At 33.8% G+C, this 21549-nt stretch overlaps 1 protein-coding gene and 1 non-coding gene across 2 annotated transcripts; one reads left to right on the plus strand and one right to left on the minus strand.

Moving 5' to 3' along the window:
* Positions 1 to 1190: 1190 nt before the first annotated feature.
* Positions 1191 to 1262, minus strand: TRNAD-GUC (transfer RNA aspartic acid (anticodon GUC)). The gene has a single exon. It is a non-coding gene; the product is annotated as a tRNA-Asp (tRNA).
* Positions 1263 to 7692: 6430 nt separating this feature from the next.
* Positions 7693 to 21321, plus strand: LOC130728283 (uncharacterized). The gene is made up of 23 exons (XM_057579712.1): positions 7693 to 8064; positions 8464 to 8571; positions 9158 to 9306; positions 10438 to 10519; positions 10677 to 11092; positions 11511 to 11943; positions 12024 to 12247; positions 12558 to 12753; positions 12894 to 13039; positions 13446 to 13620; positions 13761 to 13814; positions 14544 to 14723; positions 15649 to 15761; positions 16618 to 16797; positions 17501 to 17558; positions 18335 to 18394; positions 18481 to 18522; positions 18628 to 18755; positions 18846 to 18981; positions 19075 to 19152; positions 19719 to 19835; positions 20528 to 20590; positions 20796 to 21321. The coding sequence occupies exons 1-23, from the start codon at positions 7918 to 7920 to the stop codon at positions 20880 to 20882; spliced, it is 3372 nt and encodes a 1123-aa protein (XP_057435695.1). The 5' UTR covers positions 7693 to 7917; the 3' UTR covers positions 20883 to 21321.
* Positions 21322 to 21549: the final 228 nt, after the last annotated feature.

Below are 21549 nucleotides of genomic sequence, written 5' to 3' on the forward strand. Positions count from 1 at the left end.
TTTGGTTAATCTCCATTTCATTTTTTTTTTTTTGGTCAATAATCTCCATTTCATTTGATCGAGCCTTTATCTCGTTGATGATTGTTAGTGTTTTTTGGTCAATTTGATGATTGTTAGTTTTTTTTTTGGTCAAAGATGATTGTTAGTTTCATCGGTCTAATATTGAGTTTTGTTCTGGACTGACCTTATGGGCCCAACATTAGGCACAAGGAACATCGTCTTTGGCCTAAGAATTCTCCTAGTGACAATGTATATACTCCTCAGTCCTCACTAATATAACTAATCATTATTCTTTAACCATAAATATCATCTCTTGAGACAATCATGTTCGGCCCGGGTGTAATAAAAGTCATAGATCCCACAGTAATACGACTCATAAGGATCTAGCTATTGACTTTAGAGATTCAAACATACGCTTTTAACTAAAGTATCCCAACAAAACCGGTATCCATTGGCTTTACTAATAATTTTTTATTAATAATTATAAAGTATTTATTATTATATATTTGAAGCACTTTATAAGTGTAATTATTTATCACAAATATTTAATATTAATAGAAAGTTCAAACTAAAGTAAATTAGTATTATAACGCTAAAATAATTATTAGTATTTCGACTGTTGTTCAAACAATTAAAATCCTATTTGTTACAACTTTAGAACAAGTAATTATAAGATTGTATATTTCAAAAAAATATAAGATTGTATAAATGAGTAATTTTTTGTATAAGTTATTTTTTATTTATCAAATATAGCTTTAAAATTAGTTATATTCTAAAAATTGTATAATTTTAATTGTTTCTACACTTAAAAGATGCATAATTTTTTTTCTATTTCCAATTTTATTTTTAATATTTAAAACAAACCAGATTTTTCTTTGTTTTGATTAAAGCCCAAAAAGGGGTATAACGACACTTACAAAGAAGCAACACTATATACTAAAAGATAAACTTCAAAACTACAGCTGGATTCTTTGAAATAATAGTGAATTTTAATTTTTTTTTCAAAAAAGTGCCATGATGAAAGAACTCTTTCATATTGAAAAATTAAGCAAAAATCTGACCATTAAGAAAAAAATTTGGTAAATATAATTTGGGTTGGTCTTTCTGTTGAAATTTGATTTCCTTATTTTCTTCGGCCCAAAAACCCACTTTTGACAAAAATTGGAAAAGAACGAAAATGAAAAATAAATCGCCGTTGCCGGGGATCGAACCCGGGTCACCCGCGTGACAGGCGGGAATACTTACCACTATACTATAACGACCAATTGATGTTAGATCTTCTCAACGTTTAAATTTAATGGCTTATTTATTGAGCATAAAAAACTCTATGCACCACTTGTTTCATGTTGTTTTCCCGAAAGGATGCATTGTTGCTCCCACAAATTGAGACAAATAATAAAATGAAGTATGGATTTAGCGATGACACACTTCAGAATATTCTCCATATAAGTGTGCTCAAGTGTGGAAATTATATTTATTTGTAAGATAGTAACTCTATCAAGATCATCACAAAGACCATTGCAAATAGGATGAAATTGTGGCTCCCTGATATTGTTGGGCCTTTTCAAAGTGCTTTTATGCCTGGTAGACTAATTACAGATAATGCATTAATTGTCTTTGACACATTCCATCATATGCGGAAGATGGTGAAGGGGAAGCATGATTATGTTGGGCTTAAATTGGATATGGCAAAGGCGTATGATCGTATTGAGTGGAGTTTTCTTAAAACTGTTATGTGCTCTATGGGCTTTCCTCAGGGTGATGATCACTCTAATTATGGAATGTGTTTCAACTGCTAGTTTTTTTGTTCTGCTGAATGGAACTCATTGTCAATCTTTTAACTCTTTGCGGGGTTTAAGACAAGGAGATCCGCTTTCCCCCTACTTGTTCATTTCATGCGCTGAGGTGTTGTCGGGGCTTCTTATCCGGGCTCAGGAAAATGGCAGCTTGCATGGGATTCGGATTGCAGTAGGAGCTCCAGACATATCACATCTCTTCTTTGCGGATGATAGTCGTGCTAATAACCGGGAGGTGGATGTTGTTAGTGATGTTCTTGGTGAATACCAACAGGTGTATGGCCAACTTATCAATTTGGATAAATCAGAACTTTCTTTTAGCCGAAATGTGGATGATATTTGTAAAAATGCCCTGCATGGTCGCTTACAGGTTAAGGTTGTTGATAGTCATTCCAAATATCTTGGTCTCCCTACTTTTGTTGGTCATTCTAAGAAACAGGTCTTTGATTTTGTACAAGACAGAGTCTGGAAGAAACTTAAGGGTTAGAAGGAGAGCTATTTGCCAGTTGCGGGCAGGGAAATTCTAGTTAAACCCACGGCCCAAACAATACCAACGTGCATCATGAGTTGCTTCTCTCTTCCGTTGGGTTTGTGTGCGCATATAGAGAGCATGATTGCAAAATTCTGGTGGGGAAGCAAGAATGGAGAGAAGCGTATTCATTGGGTGAAATGGGACTCCTTATGCGACTCAAAAAAGAAGGGTGGTATGGGTTTTCGTTCTTCCAAAGCTTTTAACGATGCTTTGCTTGCTAAACAAGGGTGGAGATTGTGTCAATTCCCAAACTCTCTTTTGGCTAGAGTTTTAAAAGCAAGGTATTACCCGCGACAACACTTCACTCATGCTTCTATCGGCCATTGCCCTAGTTTCACCTAACGAAGTATTCACCAGGCTGGATGGATTGTCAAGCGAGGCTCCTTTTGGCGTGTGGGTAGTGGAAGTGATGTGAATATATGGATTGATAATTGGCTCCCCTTGCAGCATGGTCATAAAGTTTGGTCTCCAAAGCCTCAGGATATGGTGGTCACGCACGTATATGATTTGATAGACATGTCTGTGAATGATTGGAATAGAGGTCTGGTAGAAAACTATTTCCTCCCTTTTGAAGTGGGCCAAGTGCTGCAGATACCTGTGCTTTATCCGCAAGCGGAAGATAAGTTGACCTGGGCTGAAACGAAAAATGGCCAATTCTCGGTTCGGTTTGCATACCATTGTATTCGCTCTTGGGAGAAGCTTGAAGTTGAAGGAGTATCCACAGAGGTTATTGATCGGAGGTGGCAGAAGCTTTGGCATCTACACGTACAACCGAGACAGGGGCATTTCATGTGGAGGGTTCTATGTAACATAGTGCCCACACAGAAGATATTGTGGAATAAAGGGGTTGGGTGCCCGCCTTTCTGCCCACGATGTGTTGGTGTGGAGGAAAGTTTGGACCATGCTTTACGAGACTATCCCTGGGTTAGAGGGGTGTGGTTCAGCTCAGTCTTAGGTTTTGTATGGGAGAGAAATCCAGAGGAGCCGTTTATCTATTGTCATAGGTTTCAGCAGTTACTTGAGAAGGCACCTAATGATGTTGTAGAGAATGTGTGTGTTGTGGCATATTGGATTTGGCGAGCCAGGAACCGATTGTGTTTTGATAATAAGGGTAGTAATGCTGCAGAGGTTGCGTCGAGAGCTACTCAGGAGCTTGCTGAGTATAAATGTCAGTTGATGCAGCTGAGAGGAGGTGACCGACCTGCTACTTCGCCTTCTTCGCCACGAGTTTGGAGTCCTCCACCGCGGGGTTTTTTTAAGCTCAATGTTGATGCGGCTGGAACTGATTGTGTGTGGGGTTTGGGGGCCGTGATTAGAGATGAGGGCGGTAATGTGGTGGCAGGGGGCCGTGATCACCAAGCTCGCTGTCGTCGGGAAAGTCGTGTTTGGTCACTGGAGATAGCTAAAGTGGCGGGCTTGGTGATGGGAGTGCAACTGGCTCGTGATAATGGCTTTTGGTCCCTTACTACAAAAGCTGATTGCCAATTTGCAATTCTAAGGTGCAGGCAAAAGAAGTGTGTAGTGCATATGTTGATTTGCTGGTTCAAGAGTTGCAGTGCATGGTGCCTCTTTTCTCTTCAATTTATTTTTCTCATGTATTTAGGGAGGCGAATAATGCTGCTCATCACTTAGCTAAGCATGCCCTTGTATCTCACGATGAACTTTGGTTAGGATGTACTCCTCCTTGTATCAAATCTTGAGGGGCCATGGCCCCCTATGTCCCTTCATAGTTCTGCCCCTGGCTCGAACCTAAATGATAAACGGTGTGAATAGGAGTTGAACCTCCTACAATAAGGACTTCTACAAATTAACTTACCACAAAGCTAGACAATGATATATCGTCATGTGCTATTTTCTATTACTTTTTGAGAAAACAAACATTTGCTGGATTTTTATTTTACCGACTTTCAATTTTAACAAGCTTATGAGTTAGTTGATATCTCTTATACTCAAACTAATTATATATTTCTCATGATTATAAAAGAATATTAATTGATTTTCACATGTGGAGTTCGTTTAAATCATTGTTCGATAAATTATGCTTGATACAATGAAGTTTGATAAAACAAAAGGTACAAAATTGAATTTGTGTATGAAAATTATACACAAAATTACTAAAAAGTTTATTGATGAATATGAGTTAAAAAGTAATGAGAGATAAATGGCAGTAATTTTGTAATTCATACATCCCAACGGAAAAGTGAAATAGAAAAAGTATCATATTCGTGTATTTTCATTAATTATAGTTTAACACTCATAACATACTTAATTATGTTTATATTTATTTTGTCAAACAAGATAAAAAAACACGAAAATTTATTTTGCTAACTTAACATACTTAATGACAAATGTATCGATATCTAATCATACTATTGTGTTTGTGATGAATTTTTTTTGTGTCCAATCTTTACACCGATGATTCTTTACACTGACGATGGATTAAAATCGGATCGTGCCAATTTTATATATACAAAAACATAGTTAATCCAAAAAGAGTTTTGTAAAAACTAAATTTTGTAGGGGTTTAATTTTGATGTATGCTTGGAGTTTTACACTAACAAAAAGAGTTTTACCCCGTTGTCCAATTATTTCATATCACATCAGCTCATTTGCTTAAAATAATTGCATAATCCATAATTCTAATTAAATTTAAAATTTATTTTCAAACTTGTCAAATAATCATTGAATCTAAATGTATATCCTTCAAGTAATCATAAACAAATTTTAAAGGAAAACTACATACAATAATCTATATATATATGTAAAGCACACTTGTATTTTTGCATGCAATTAATGTATTAAACCATAAAAGCTCACATACCTTTATATTAAATACATTAAAAAATAAAAATTTAATAAAGTAAAAACTGAAAAAATTGTATTATAAAAACCTATTCAACTACTTATATTAAATAACAAAATTCATAGACTTAAAATTGACTTGAGCTTTGCATTTGACAAATTTAAAAAATCAAAATAAAAAAAATAATATTCATTAATAAATAATTTAGATAAAATACTTTTAAAATAAAAAAATTTCTATCAATACATATCTATCTATATTGTACTTGAGGCTATTATTTTTCAAAGTAATTATATATATATATATATATATATATATATTTTGTTTTTCCAAAAAGAAAATATCTATCTATCTATATATATTAGTAAAGCTCACTTGAGCTAAGTATTAAGTACAAATACACATATGTATTAAACCATAAAAGCTCACATACCTTTATATTAAATACATTAAAAAATAAAAAATTTAATAAACTAAAAACTGAAAAAAATTGTATTATAAAATCCTATTTAACTACTTATATTAAATAACAACATTCATAGACTTAAAATTGACTTGAGTTTTGCATTTGACAAATTTAAAAAATCAAAATAAAAAACAAAATAACATTTATTAATGAATAATTTAGATAAAATACTTTTAAAATAAAAAAAAAATCAATCAATATATATCTATCTATATTGTACTTGGGGCTCTTATTTCCCAAAGTAATTATATATATATATATATATTTGGTTTTTCCAAAAAAAAATATCTATCTATCTATATATATTAGTAAAGCTCACTTGAGCTAAGTATTAAGTACAAATACACGTGAGAACCTACATACATTAGTAAAAAAATTGGTGTTTTAATGAGATAGCTTAGTGAGTGAATGAACAGGTAGTGGAAACTTGTGCACTAATGATTTCAGTTTTAAACTTAATAAATATCAAATGTATAAGCAAAAGAGTAACATCCATGCCAAAAGTGTAACAGACCACAAAGTTATATCTGCAAATGGTTTTAGCATAGTACCTTAAATTAAAATCAAATTTAATGTTAATTTTTAACTAATATCAATTTAGTCCAAAAAAAAAAAACTATTAACAATAAAGCATACTTCCGCCAAAATTAATCTTGATATGCAATGGTCTTAGTTTGCTGTCCAATTTTCTACATTAATATATGTCTATTTTTCTTAAATTCACAAACTCTTAGAATTCCTTAACATAGTAACTCCGAATAAAAACTAACATTAAATTAAAAATAGTAGCATGATGGCAATACCAGTGTCAAAAACTGAATAAAATTGTTAATGTCAGGAGGCTATTCAACTATCTACATTAAATAAATAAAAAATGAAATGTATTATATTGAACCATGCATCTATTATATCTCTATATAAACAAACCAGTGAAATCACTCACAAACTCAAATTATTCATATTTCTTGGACTTCAGCTGCTGGTGAGAAAAAATGACAATTGTCTCTAACTACTTCAACAAGTATGTCATTTTTAATTATTTTAGTTAATTTCAAAATTGTTTTTTTTAAATTACTCATTCTTATTTCTTTATTGCAGGAGAAAGATCATCAACAACAAGAAACACACATTACTTAGTGATATATCCCCGTTGCAGATGATTGGAAAATAAAACTGTGAGTTTCACATATATGGTAATTTACTAAACAATTCTTCTCATTCAATTGAAATCATACAAATATATCATCATTTATATATTTATATGACACAAATCAGTAACAAAGTGTGAGCCACATAAATTTATATACTGCACTAGAAAGATAAGTGTAAAATGTAGTACTCACTATATTCTTGATAAGAAATAGGAATCTTTCACTCCTCAATATTGTCATATTATGGAAAAAAATAGCAACTTAATCATTCAAAGGGAACAAATGACGTCCATCTTGCAGTTAGATAGAATCTATTTTTATGTTCGTGAAAGTGATTTTAAAAGAACTTTTATGCCATCAGCAATGGTAAACAACCACATCAATCTTGATAAAAAAAATTAGCACAACTGATAACATCATTGCAACGACTAAATCAATATTAGAAAAAAAATAGTAGACTACCACGTTCATTTCAATACTAATCTAATTAAGTAATTAAATTTCTTTTATATCAAAAAAAACTACTCTCATTTCAATCTCAATAGAAATCTACCTATTTTTTCTTCCGATGAAGCAAAAAAAAAAATCTACCTGTTTGATCATTTTTTCTCTTATTAGAGAAAGAAAGTGTGAGAATATCATAACTCAATTATATTTAATTATACACATATTCTAAATATTCTTCTAAATAATAGATTTCTTACCTTTCTACAAATTTAAATATTACAATTAAAAAATACAAATTAAAAACGAACCCGTGCAACGCACGGGTTTAATTTCTAGTAACAAGTGAAGTTGACAAGATTACCCACAATATACGAGTATATATTTATTGTAGTGTAAATTATACATATTATTATCACTATTATTATGACATGAAAAAAAAAAAATCTATTAATATTGTTATTGTAATTATTTCCTAGCAGAAACGAAAATTTATTTTATTTTATTTTTCAGTGTTGGGTTGGCATTGTAGTTGAACTCGGTTCTTCCCAATCCCAAATCCAAATCGTGGATCCAAGCTGAAACATTTGCATCAATGCTTGTGATCTTGGTTTCGCAATTCCTCACACCCATCTACAGATTCTAGATCTATGATCGATTGCAGTGATCTGAAGCGAATCTGAGAAGAAGAACAACAACAACGACAAAGAAAGGAGAAGAAGAAGATGTATATGGCATATGGGTGGCCTCAGGTCATCCCTCTTGAGCAAGGACTGTGTCCCTCAGCACAGAAGATTGTGTATCTCAAACTCATCAATCGAGTGTTGCTTGTTGTCTCCCCCACTCACTTTGAACTTTGGAGCTCTTCCCAGGTACATGGATCCGTGCATTTTTTTTATTCTATCTTTGGATTTTTGTGTGGAGTTTTGTTTTTTAGGGAAAATTTGAAATGGGTTTTCGTGGAAATGAGTTTCTGCAATGTGGGTATGTTGGAGTTTGCATGTGAATTTATGATGTGGGCATTGGGATTTGTGCGTAGATTCAATTGTATGGTGGAGTTTTTGTATAAAATTTAACTTTTTTGGGGAAAATATGAACTGGGTCTTGAAGGAGCTTAGTTTCTGTAATGTGGGCATTTGGAGTTTGTGTATAATATTGAGGAGAATGTTGAAGTGGGTTTCATGGTGCAATGGGTTGAATTGCTGTGATTTTTGGGGTGGAAGATGGTGTTTGTGGTCTTAACAGTGTTTTTGGATTTTCTGTTGGTTCAGCATAGAGTGAGATTGGGGAAGTACAAGAGAGATTCAGATTCATTGCAGAGGGAAGGAGAAAACTTGCAGGCCGTGTGGAGCCCTGATGCCAAATTAATTGCTATTCTTGTAAGTTTGCTAGCTTGTTGGTATGTGATTATCAGTGTGATTTATGAAATGGACAACCAATTTTTTATACATTCCAGCTCTCTGTTACATCTTTAATTTGCTTCGTGAACTGTTTGATTATTCTTTAAGTTGTACACATGTTTCGTTACCTGTTTTTTGTTGTAAAAAATTGAACGTTGGTTATAAATTTTGTAGGCTGCATGCAAATGAAATACTATTATTCATGTTAGCAAGCGGGCACTGAAATTTTCTGATTAGTAGTGGGCTATGTTGTGAGATGAGACCCATTTTGATTAGATTAGATTTATTGGATTCAGATCAGCTTGTATTCGAACTCAGGACAATTGGAACTTGTTACTTGCATATTTTCTAGCTTTACCGTGATATCAGTTTATTCCTATTCATATCCTATTTTTAAGGCATTCTAACATCAATTTCATCTCATGCCTTTATTTTGTTCACACTGCTAAGAATTCATTTCTTACAATTAATATTGCGTTTTAAGTATCTTATTTCATTCCTGTCATCCTGTGAGCGACAAATTGCTGGTTATGTTCCTGATTCCTCTGGATTTCTCTGTTTGCAGACATCTTCTTTCTATCTTCACATTTTCAAGGTCCAATTCTTGGATAAAAGAATACACATTGGTGGGAAACAACCCTCTGCTTTGTGCCTAGCTACTATATCTCTTCTGCTTTCTGAGCAAGTTCCTTTTGCAGTGAAGAATTTGTCCGTGTAGGTTTCTTGCAAGTATTATTTATAGCTTTCTTCGTCTATTTGAATTAATGCAATTGAACAAAACTACTACAGGAAGAGATTATGGAATATGAATTCGAGTCCCCTTGTTATTGGATAAGATTGTTTTCGTAATTATGGTTTAGAAAATGAAATAATTTTCCGTTTTATGAAACTGGGAAAATATATGTTAGTTACTTAGTTTCTTGGTTATTGTCATGAACCAACCATCACAAATACATTGACTGGTCCACTTACTGTGTGCTGAAACTCATAATTTCATTAAGGAATGAGGGTGGCATGGGTGGAACTCTAGGTTTTAAATCAACTATTAGGCAAAGACATATTCGTGGTTTTGTGTGTACACACGCACATGGCATTTTTAAGGGATGTATCCAGTGTGAAATGAGGAACAAATCTCAATTGTTGGATCTAATCATGAATAGTCAACGATTAAAACATGAAGTCATGTGACTTTTAAAAGTCACGTGACTTTTAAAAGTCACGATTAGAAGACTTTTAATCGTATGACCATTAAAAGACTTTTAATCTTCACCATCCATGCATAGTCTTATGATCATGATTGACTCCTCTCATTCTCACATAAGAAAGCTTTTCGCACTACATATACGATGGTTAGTGTTAGCTGTTGATTGAAGACACCTGAATGATTGTTATATTATATTTCTAACAGTTATCATAAAAAATGGGTGTACCATGCTACTTTTGTTGTTGATAAGTAGGAACCGCGAAGAGAAGTAGAGGACTTGGATATTTTATATGGAAAAAATATAAGAAATATTATATAAGCTCTGAAGATTACGTGCTTCAACAAAGTCCGCATCCATTTGATTTTATGCTATACTGCCAATATTTTACTAATCAACTATTGGTATCTGTCATATTGTGTATCATTAATTATTGTAGTAATTGAGTGTCTACATGAATTCTTTTAGCCCATTGGCCTTATCTGTATTCTAAACTTGTATGGTGTATTGAATTCATCATACTGTAATTCCTAATACTTCCTGAGTGTCAAAGTTTTGTGCTTTTCACTGTATATAATAGTTGAAATTTGAAGCCATTTTCTGTGTGATCTTGATATTTCTCTTTATACAATTGTTTTGCCAGGAGCAATATTGTTAGTGATAACAAACATATGCTGCTTGGACTTTCTGATGGAACATTGTACAGTATGTCTTGGAAGGGGGAGGTAATTTAAACACGGAGGACTCAACAATTTTAGACATTGCACCCTAGTTTAACCTTTTTCCTACGTTCACTGATATACCAACAACAATATTCAACTCAGTATTCAGCTATCTTTTCTGTTTTTGTGTATGACAATATTTTTCTGATCTTCTATACAGTTCTATGGGGCTTTTAAATTTGATCCATATCCTCGTGCTAACTTTGGCGACTCTCAAACACCACAATATCTAGAGAATGGTCTTTCTCCTAAAAGCCTACCGAAAGTTTCTATGTCCAATCACATTAGTCCTAGAAGTGCTGAAATCAATCAGCTTGAACTCTGCCTTTCATTGAGGTTGCTATTTGTCTTGTATTCTGATGGGCAACTTGTCTCGTGTTCCATAAGTAAGAAAGGTTTAAAGCAAGTTGACTGTATTGAAGCAGAAAAGAGGTTGGCTTGTGGGGATGCTGTGTGTGCTTCTGTTGCCCCTGATCAGCAGATTCTTGCTGTTGGTACCAGAAGAGGAATAGTTGAGTTGTATGATTTGGCTGAATCAACATCACTTATGCGTGCGGTCTCTTTGTATGACTGGGGGTAAGTTTTTTGGATATGCATATAGGAATTGCCATCATATTGAACTTTTTTCTGATTTTTCTTTCCAAGTTTGATGCTTAAGTTCTCCAGAAGATAATACGTAATATTATGGTTTAACATTGTGTCATGCGTTCCTCAATCCTAAGTGTCTCCTTTTTATTTAGTCATTTGTTTGTTTTTAAATACTATCATCACAAGTAATCTACTTGGGAAAGATCAGCACATTTTAATTTATTCCAGCCCCATTCATCGTAATAAAATCACATTTCTCCCGTCTAGTGAATGCAAGCGCGTTAAGTGTCAGAAATAATACTGTAGTGATAATTTTTTCTATCCTATCAGTGTATTGGAACTTTCCAATGTCATTAAGATGGTCTTTGGTTCTGACATGAAGTATGCTATTATGACTATATTGCAGATATTCAATGGATGACACTGGCCCTGTTAGTTACATTGCTTGGACACCTGATAATTCTGCTTTTGCTGTTGGGTGGAAGTTAAGAGGGCTTACAGTTTGGTCTGTTTCTGGGTGTCGCTTGATGTCTACAATCCGACAAATAGGTTTAAGTTCTGTATCTTCTCCAATTGCTAAGCCAAACCCTGACTGTAAATATGAACCATTGATGGGTGGTACCTCACTGATGCAGTGGGATGAATATGGATATAGACTTTATGCTATTGAAGAGGGATCTTCAGAGAGAATCCTTTCTTTCTCATTTGGAAAATGCTGTCTTAGCAGAGGTGTTTCAGGCACTACATATATCCGGCAAGTGATTTATGGGGAAGACCGGTTACTCATCGTGCAGTCAGAAGAGACTGACGAACTTAAGATGCTACATCTTAAACTTCCAGTTATGTGTTTGATTTTCAAACTTTGAACATGTGATCATAACTGAATAAACATCACTTCTAAAGTTTAAAGTTTGCGCAGGTTTCTTATATTTCACAAAACTGGCCTGTTCAACATGTGGCAGCTAGCCAGGATGGAATGTACTTAGCTGTTGCTGGTCTTCATGGTTTGATATTGTATGATATACGATTGAAAAGATGGAGAGTATTTGGAGATGTTACCCAGGAACAAAAGATTCAGTGTAAAGGTTTGTTATGGCTGGGGAAGATTGTTGTTGTCTGCAACCATATTGATTCTTCCAACACGTGAGATACTTTTATTTGCTTAAATGTGTATTGTGGTTGATACTTGCAAATTTATTGTTTGTGAAAAATATCTTTCATAGCTGATTGGTAACAGTTTACATGCCTGGAAAAGCCTGATTTAGAGGATTTTAATTTTTTTTTCCTTTTCTTTTGCTATTAAAATCTATTTCTCGTTGAACCCAAAAATAAAAACTAAATTCTAGGACTCATTAAAACTGTAGTTTCTGTAACATGTAGTGCAGTATCATGAAACATATGGAACCATTTTGTTCGAAATCCAAGATATCTTAGGTCTCCGTATTTATCTCAGGTATGAATTGCTCTTTTACCCAAGATATCACCTTGATCAAAGCTCATTGCTCTGTCGAAAACCATTGCTTGCTAAACCAATGGTGATGGATGTGTACCAAGATTATATACTGGTCACATATAGACCATTTGATGTCCACATATTCTATGTGAAGTTGCTTGGTGAACTAACTCCATCAGGAAATCCAGATTTACAGGTAAATGCATACTTTTAACTAGTTTGTCTCCTTTTTTATTTAGATCATAATGTTATTTGATATGCTCTTTCTCTCTCTGTGAAGTTTCTTCGGTAAAACTTTGTTTGTTATACATTTTTAAGTGATAACATGACAAACAGCTTTCTGCAGTACGAGAACTTTCAATTATGACTGCCAAGAGCCATCCTGCAGCAATGCGCTTCATTCCTGATCAACTTCCAAGAGAATCTATTTCAAACAATTACATTTCATCTTCATCAGACTCATTAACAAAAGAGCCAGCAAGGTAATGCCCTTTTTAAAGCATCCCTTTCTCCATTCTCCAATTTATTTTGACCCTTCACTAATTGTAATGGTCCAAGGTAAAATGTCACAATCAATGCATTACAAACTTAGTTTCCCATATAATGATTGTCATGCTAATGTAAATATATATATGGTTGTCTAGTAGTCTAAATCTGAGTTCTGGGCTTGTTGGGCAGAGATAGGAATTGATATGCCCTTCTAAACTTTATTGTTTTTGTGGCTCTTCTTAAAGCCAAGATGTTTTTTCCTATTAATAATTCATCATGAAGAAATTGATTACCTTAGAGTGTTCGTGCCAATAAAAATGTAGCTAGAATACTGCGATGGACACACCAGGATGCAAGAATTCTTTATATCACATTACTGATGAAAATGACTTGTTCTAGATGTTTGATATTGAGGACAAATGGCGAGCTTTCGCTTCTTGATTTGGATGATGGACGGGAGAGAAATCTTACTGATTCAGTTGAACTATTTTGGGTCACCTGTGGTCAGTCTGAGGATAAAACAAATTTGATTGAGGAAGTCTCATGGTTAGATTATGGTCATCGAGGCATGCAGGTGATTAACTGTTATGGTCTTTCTTATTCCCTGTATACAAATTCTTAAAATTTACCAGGTTCATATGACTTTGATTTACCCTCTAGCGTATTTCCTTTTTATTTTCTGATAGTTTTTTACGTGGAAGTTCATTGTTGCAGGTTTGGTATCCATCTCCAGGCACCAATTCTTTTAAGCAGGAGGATTTCTTGCAGGTCTGGATATTAATTAGCCAGATAGAATGTTTATAATCAAGAGCCCGCTTGGATATGGACCAAAGAGAACTTATTGGACCTTTTCTACTGAAAAATGAACTAGATAAGCTCCAATAAGTGCTCTTTGGTCCGCATCCAAACAGGCTCCAAGTAGGCTGCATGTAACACAATACTTTCTTTTTGTTGTTTTAAAATTTTCTTTCCTTAGTATTAGATTTTATACTTCTTTCCTTCAGATGCATTTTGTTGATAGAGGAGTACTAGCACACTGTTTTGAATCCTATAGTTGATTTATTATGTAAAATTTTAAAATTTAATATTTTTAATCAATTTACGAGGAAAATGTATTGACTTTTGAAGAAATAGATCAATCATAAAAGGTTTGTTCATGAGTTTTGCTACTATTTCTCTTGTTGATATTCTGATTATAAAGAATCACATGCTACAGAAGGTCCATAATCCCTGTGATGCATGCATGTATGTGTTGGATTAATATTTGATCTGATACTATGGTTTCCCCCTTAGTGGAGCACCTGGCTAGACATTTGCCTTGTTCTCTATTTCCTTTACTGAACAAATTCTGCATCATCTCACAAATTTTCTGCTAAATATATGGAAATTGTCAAGAAAAATAATACTTTAGGCTATTTGAAGGAACTTCAATAAATTAGTCATTTATTTATTCTACTAGAATCAGTTGATTTGCTCACTTGGGTCTCAATTTATTAGTTGGATCCGGAGCTGGAGTTTGATCGTGAAGTATACCCTTTGGGACTTCTTCCAAATGCTGGTGTAGTTGTTGGTGTTTCCCAGAGATTGTCATTTTCAGCAAGTGCAGAATTCCCATGTTTTGAGCCATCTCCTCAAGCGCAAACAATATTGCACTGCCTTCTCCGCCATCTTCTTCAGGTATTACATTGAGTAAATTTGAAGGTGGTTAGAATTGCTAACACTGCCTTCCCATGAACCAAATATATCAAAAGTTTCAGATGTTAAGTGAAGATACATAAATGGTTGTATATTAATATTTCACGCTCCTCAGTCCTCTCGCAAAAACCCTTTGGGTTTGAAGCGTGGACAATTTACGGGGCCATCAATTTTGTACTAAAGTTCAACTTTTTACTCAAATAATGGGAACGACAAGAATCAAATTCTAGACTTGTTGGTCATAGGGACTTCGATACCATGTTATTAAACTATTCCAAAAAATTAAGCTGTTAGGTGCATTGGTGAAAACACATGGAAGGTTTTATGTTATTTTTATAACAAAAACATATCAAGATTTTGATAAAATAATTTAACATGACCTAAGAGGATTTGTGAAATAGAAATCCTTGTTTTCACGCCAGATGGAACGTATTAGCGTTTTTTATCTTTCTGGTGAGGATTTCTTGAGTTAGAAGTATAATATACATTCATGCGTCCTTAACTCAAGAGCTTAAGCTTTTGAGATAATTGGTCTATGACATGGTATCAAAGCCTCTACGACCCAGTGGTCTAGAGTTTGATTCTTGTTGCCCCATTATTCTAATAAAAAAAGAAGTTGAATTTCAGCACATTGCAGGTGGGCCTGTGCATTATCCACTCTTCAAGCCAAAGTGAACTCTTGCGTGAGGGGTCGTGTTAGAAGTAATATAAAACCATTCGTGTGTTATTTACTCAATAACTTGCTTTTGAGATAATTGGTCTATGACAGTTTTCTTAATACTTTTGTTTTTGGGGTGTTGTCCAACCTTAATCTTTTAACTTAGCTTGGCTCTCGCAATGAAGTCTGTTCTTCAGAGAAAAAGGGTAACCTGTGTGATTCTTTCCTATTTATTTGTGTGTCTACTAGAGGGACAAAATTGAGGAAGCTTTAAGGCTGGCGGAGCTATCAGCAGAGAAGCCTCATTTTTCACATTGTCTAGAGTGGCTTCTTTTTACAGTATTTGAAGCTGATATATCCAGGTACTTTAGTTTGGCAATGTTAAAAGTTTCAGACTATCAATGAAATATCTGAATTTCGACGCATGCCAGGCTAGGCAAAGTTTCTGCCAAATTTACAAGGGGATTCTTTAGTTCTTGTTGTATAATTTAGCCAATTCTTTGCACATAGCATGTATTGGTAGGCTGCACTTAAGAGTTGGCCAGTTATAAAATGAACTCATCATCATGGGAAACTGAGTTCCCTTGATCTGGCTAAAAATGGGGGCGTTTTTGGAAAATATTTGGGGAGGGGGGAGGACAATCTCAGTTATATAAGGAGAAAAAAATGTTCAAGTATTCTATATTTCTATTTTAATTCATGTTAGCAGCTTGTTAACATGTTAGGACAATCTCAGTTATTTGGGGATATAATATCTCTCTTTTGATTATGAACCTTCGATGTTAGGAGCTTTTTAACATGTAAATATTCTATTTTAATTCATTTTAGCGGCTTTCTTAAGTGAGGGTGCACTCTTTGGAACCTCTAGATACGAGATCTCTTCACTATCTTGGTAAAAACATAATTATATTCGCTGTGTGGATCAGGATTTTAGTTTTCTTTTATTACAAAGACTTGCCCAAAACGTATAGACACATACACTTTGAAAATAGCTTTCAAAGCCCGAATTTATAAGATCAATAGGACCATATCTCATGACCCTGTCATTCCTATGATTTGAGACACTATTTTACTATGATGCTAAGGCCAACTGGGATTTGGCTATAGTTTCTTTGCATTTTCCTTTGCTTGTTCATGAATGCAGAAATTCCGTGGATAATACTTAGTTGCTAATTTGTTTTTGTCGTGGCTGTTTAACTTTCATGCCAATTTCCTCAGGCCGAATGTAAACAAGAACCAGAACTCAGTTCTCAAACATGGAAAAAGCACTCTTTTGGAGAAGACCTGTGATCTGATCCGAAATTTTCCAGAGTACCTTGATGTTGTTGTTAGTGTCGCAAGAAAAACTGATGGTCGTCATTGGGCAGATTTGTTCTCTGCTGCTGGAAGATCAACAGAGTATGTCTTTGAAACATCTATGCTTTTCATTTTGATTTCAGCTATGATTAATATGTGAAATGTACTCAAGTCTTTAAAAACATGAAATCATGGAGAATATATAGAAAACACTATTTTCTACAATGTTGACATGACATTCGTTGGGACTTGGGAGAGCTATTATCTTGTGTGACAATAATTTTCTATCATTTCAGTTATTAAATTTCGTCCTTTTGACAATTTATGTTTCCTTTTTTCTTGCTCCTGAGTTTTAGGCATCATGAATGGACAGATAGAAAGGAAGTGTGAAACTTTTTTATTGCGTGAAAAAGCACTATAGGACAAATTGGATATGTTATCATAATGAAAATCCTTTTTTTCTGAAAAACCTTTCATAGTTCAGCTTCAACTTTAAGTGAACCAAGGAAAACTGAACTTCTTGAAAAAAAATTCAAATATTTATTTATCAAATGACTGTTTTTTTTATATATTTTAAGACTTAGCCTAAAAAAAGAATGGACTGATGCCAAATTTAATATTTTTTTGCACGTATCTGACATATAATAAATAGGCTTACCTTTTACTGTTAAAATGATTGCTATGCTGTTTCCTTACTGCAAAGTCATCTGAATTTCATTTCCTTTTTGGCTGTTAGTAGAAGTTATAATGCTTTTTCCACTTCTGTGTTTTCATGTGTAAATGGTTGTTTTTGGTTTCTATATAGATTGTTTGAGGAATGCTTTCAACGTAGATGGTACCGCACTGCAGCTTGCTATATACTTGTAAGAATCACTTCTCTTATATTTCTTCTCTTTCTTACTCCCTCCGTTCCTAATTATAAGACCTAGTTTTACATTTTTCATGTTCCTAAATATAGGACCTTTTACAATAATCTAGCAAAAAGTGTTGTACTATTCCATATATACCCCTTACATTAATTGTTTGTTTTCATTTCCAAAATTTTAATTACCACCTACCATTAATGCAATGATTACTAGTGAGAGAAAATGACAAAGGATACATATGGAAGAATGTATGCATTTTTTTAAAACCAATACACTAATTAGACACATTTAGTGCTTCCTTAATAAACGCAATTTTTTGTATTAGGTCATATAATTAGGAACGGAGGGAGAGGGAGAGGGAGTATATCAGTCTTTCCCTATAAATTACTATTATTTATTTAATATTTGACATAATTAGCAAGTTTATATTCATGTCAAGGTTTCTACATTTCTGATTGACACACATTATGATTTGAGAGCTGCATTGCATAATTGGTGAAGAAGGGGAGAATTCCAAAAATTATTTGGTTTTAACTTTTAAGCTTTCTCTCTGGTTAACCAAAATTTCTGTTGTTTGAACCACACATGTTGCACTTTATTTGGTATTTGTATTAAATGTTACAGGCTTGCTTAACAAGACTTAATGGTTTCCTTAGTTTCTGTCTGCAAACTGGTGATGCGAATCTATACACACACACACACATATATATATATATATATATATATACTTATATACTCATATGATCAAGTTCATTTCATCTCAAATGTAACAGGTAATTGCTAAACTTGAAGGTCCAGCTGTTAGTCAGTACTGTGCTTTACGATTATTGCAGGTTCGAGTTCAATTACTTCAATTAGTTTTTTTTTTTTTTTTTTAATTCTAGCCACATAAATGATGTGAATTATCAACTTAATGCAGGCAACACTTGATGAATCTTTATATGAGCTTGCTGGGGAATTGGTATTGTCTTGAAGCACTATCTGATTATCATTTTAGCTGGTCAAGCAATATACAATAGATCATGACCTTTTCCTTTTACTTAACTATTTGGTTTTGGGTCCTTAGGTAAGGTTCTTGCTAAGATCCGGTAGGGAATATGATCAAGCATCCAACGATTCAGATAATTTTTCTCCCAGATTTTTAGGCTATTTTCTTTTTCGTTCTAGTGAGCGGAAGCAAGCATTGGATAAAAGGTTAATTTACTCTACATTGAATTGATTGTTCTGTTGTCCCAGAGCATTGAAGTTCGCAATCATACTAACAATTAACTTTCTTGTGAGCAGTTCTTCATTCAAGGAGCAAAGTGCTCATGTTACCTCGGTTAAGAATATTTTAGAAAATCATGCTAGTTACCTGATGTCAGGCAAAGAGCTTTCCAAGCTTGTTGCATTTGTAAAAGGCACTCAGTTTGATTTAGTGGTAAGAAAGCCTTGCTGATTAACCTGTTCTAATCCCCTTAAGATAATTTTCTTCTAGTGTTTAAACTGATCAATGGATGACTATCAATTGTAGGAGTATCTACAACGCGAAAGATATGGAAGTGCTCGGCTGGACAGTTTTGCTTCAGGGTTTGAACTAATAAGCCAAAAGGTTTCATATTTTAAAATTTGGAAAACAAAACTTCCATTCTGACTATTCCATGGACTTCATTTATTTGGTTTTAAATTTCAGTGGCCTATTATTGCTTTCCCTCTTTATACAGGGGATGTTGGATGATGCATAAAATGTTTTCCTTAATGTTTTATTTGCTGAAGTCCTAGTTATATACACTTGGGGGAAGCTATGTCTTTAGCCTGGTATAACGGTGCCCTTTTGGTTTTTAGGCTTTGATTTACTAGTTAGTTTTGCTGGTATAACCTAACAAATGTGATCAGTTATGCGCTAAAAGGTGTCCTGATGTCTATTCATTGTTGTGCTTCCCTACTTTTCATTGATAAAAAAAAATTTGTACAGAAAAAAGCTCATAATGCTGAAATAAACCTTGTCATGATTAAGATTTCAGAAGGGTGTTAATTCACTTCTGAAGCCAATTTTGAATTTTGTAATGATTCAAAGTATTTGATCATTTGGAGGAGCTTTCTATATTTATTATAATTTTTTTTCTTTAGCTTTGTTTTGCTCCATTAACGAACACTATCTTTATCTTGTGTTATCAGCTTCAAATGGAAACATTACAGAGCCGGTTGGATGCTGATTTTCTCCTTGCTCATATGTGCTCTGTCAAATTTAAGGAATGGATAGTTGTCCTGGCTACCCTCTTAAGACGTTCTGAGGTATGTTCGGGGTTCATTGCACTGAGATCTGAAATTATGGTGACAACATTTCATCAACAGTCCTGTTAAAATAATAGGGATAGAATGGAAAGCAGAGAAAGAGAAAGAAATTCTGAATAATGTGATTATATATTAGATGAGATAAAACAAAGCATTTATGCAATATTTTTCATACTATAATTCTTGGTCAAACATATACTAGCCTAGCCCAATTACACCACTCACCTAACAAGAATAATAGTTCTGATGTTTTGAACTTATTATAGAGCCCTTTGTCCTCCCTCTTCTCTTTCTGTGTACATAACTGTAAGAAGCTCATTGTAAGATGCTTTGAAAGTTAATTTAAACCAAAGAGGAAATTCGATATTTTTTTATAGGCTTGATCAGATTTATCTTATAGATACCTTACTATCACTAGCCTATCTAGTAGATACCTTCCTCTTCTACAACTACTTTCAATTTGGATTATCTTCTGAGAAAATATCAACGACTGAAGTTTAATAATCATATATATATATTTTTTTTCATATTCTTTGAAGAGGAAAGCATATAGAAATTATTTTTACGTATATATCCTTTTCTACATTACATGAAATGAACACAACAATGGTTTTTGTCACTTATGGATCTTTTGCTATTCTAGAAAGGGTCCACTTTTTTTAACAGTGTATTCTTCTTGTGAGATTTTACAGGTTCTTTTTGACTTATTTCGTCACGATGTTCGGTTATGGAAAGCCTACAACACTACACTTCAGGTATCATCGATTTTAATTTTCTTGATGTAAACTATAGTCATGTCATGGCAGTAGGATCCCGTTTGGATACGGACTAAAGAACACTTATTGGACCTTATCTATTAGAAAAAAGTACTGGATTAGCTCTGATAAGTACTCCTAGTTTAGCATCCAAATTGGCTGATAATATATACTTCATATCCTGCCTGTTCTCTATGCACTACAGTCACATCCATCATTTACGGAATATCAAGATTTGGTGGAAGACCTGGAAGAGAAACTTGCATCATTTACAAATGAAGAAGAAAAATGAAAGTGAACATATATTTCATATCTGGATTTTGGTAACTCATGGTTTCCTGCTGAAGTAATCTTCTTGGGCGGGTTCGACCTCAGGCTGATGGTCATGTCATGCTTATGGACTATTCATTCTTTCCCTTGGATTTGATTGTGGCGGGATCAGAAAACTGCATTTATGTGCTGGTTTACTAACAAATAAGTTCATGGTGCTAATCCAATGAATCAGGAAGTGTACTTGTAGATAGAGGTTAGAAATATCTATAGGGAGGCTTGTGCATGTCTGAGGATTTTATTATTCTTTTTACTTTTTTAATCATGTGTTTTTGTACAACCATGATGAACAGATCCATGTGTATATAGTAGTTATATGCTCTTTATCATCTCAACAATAATGGAGTTTGTTCACTTGTTTATTCTCCCTTAGTTGAGCTTATAGATTTGTTCTTTCTTCATGTTCACAATTTTTTGATACACTGCTATTTTTAGGATCTTGATTCACTGGAGTCGTTTTTTTCCCCCGCATTTACTGCATTCACACAATATGAACCATTAGATTAAAATCCTAATCGGGCGGTCCATATTTTTGATCTAATTAATTTAGATTTTAGACATATCAGCCGTTTGGGACTATAATTGAACGGTGTGGATTTGTGACTGCAGTGCAGTGGACTGCACCAAAT

This window comes from Lotus japonicus, chromosome 1 (assembly GCF_012489685.1).
Source record: "Lotus japonicus ecotype B-129 chromosome 1, LjGifu_v1.2".
NCBI lineage: Eukaryota > Viridiplantae > Streptophyta > Magnoliopsida > Fabales > Fabaceae > Lotus > Lotus japonicus.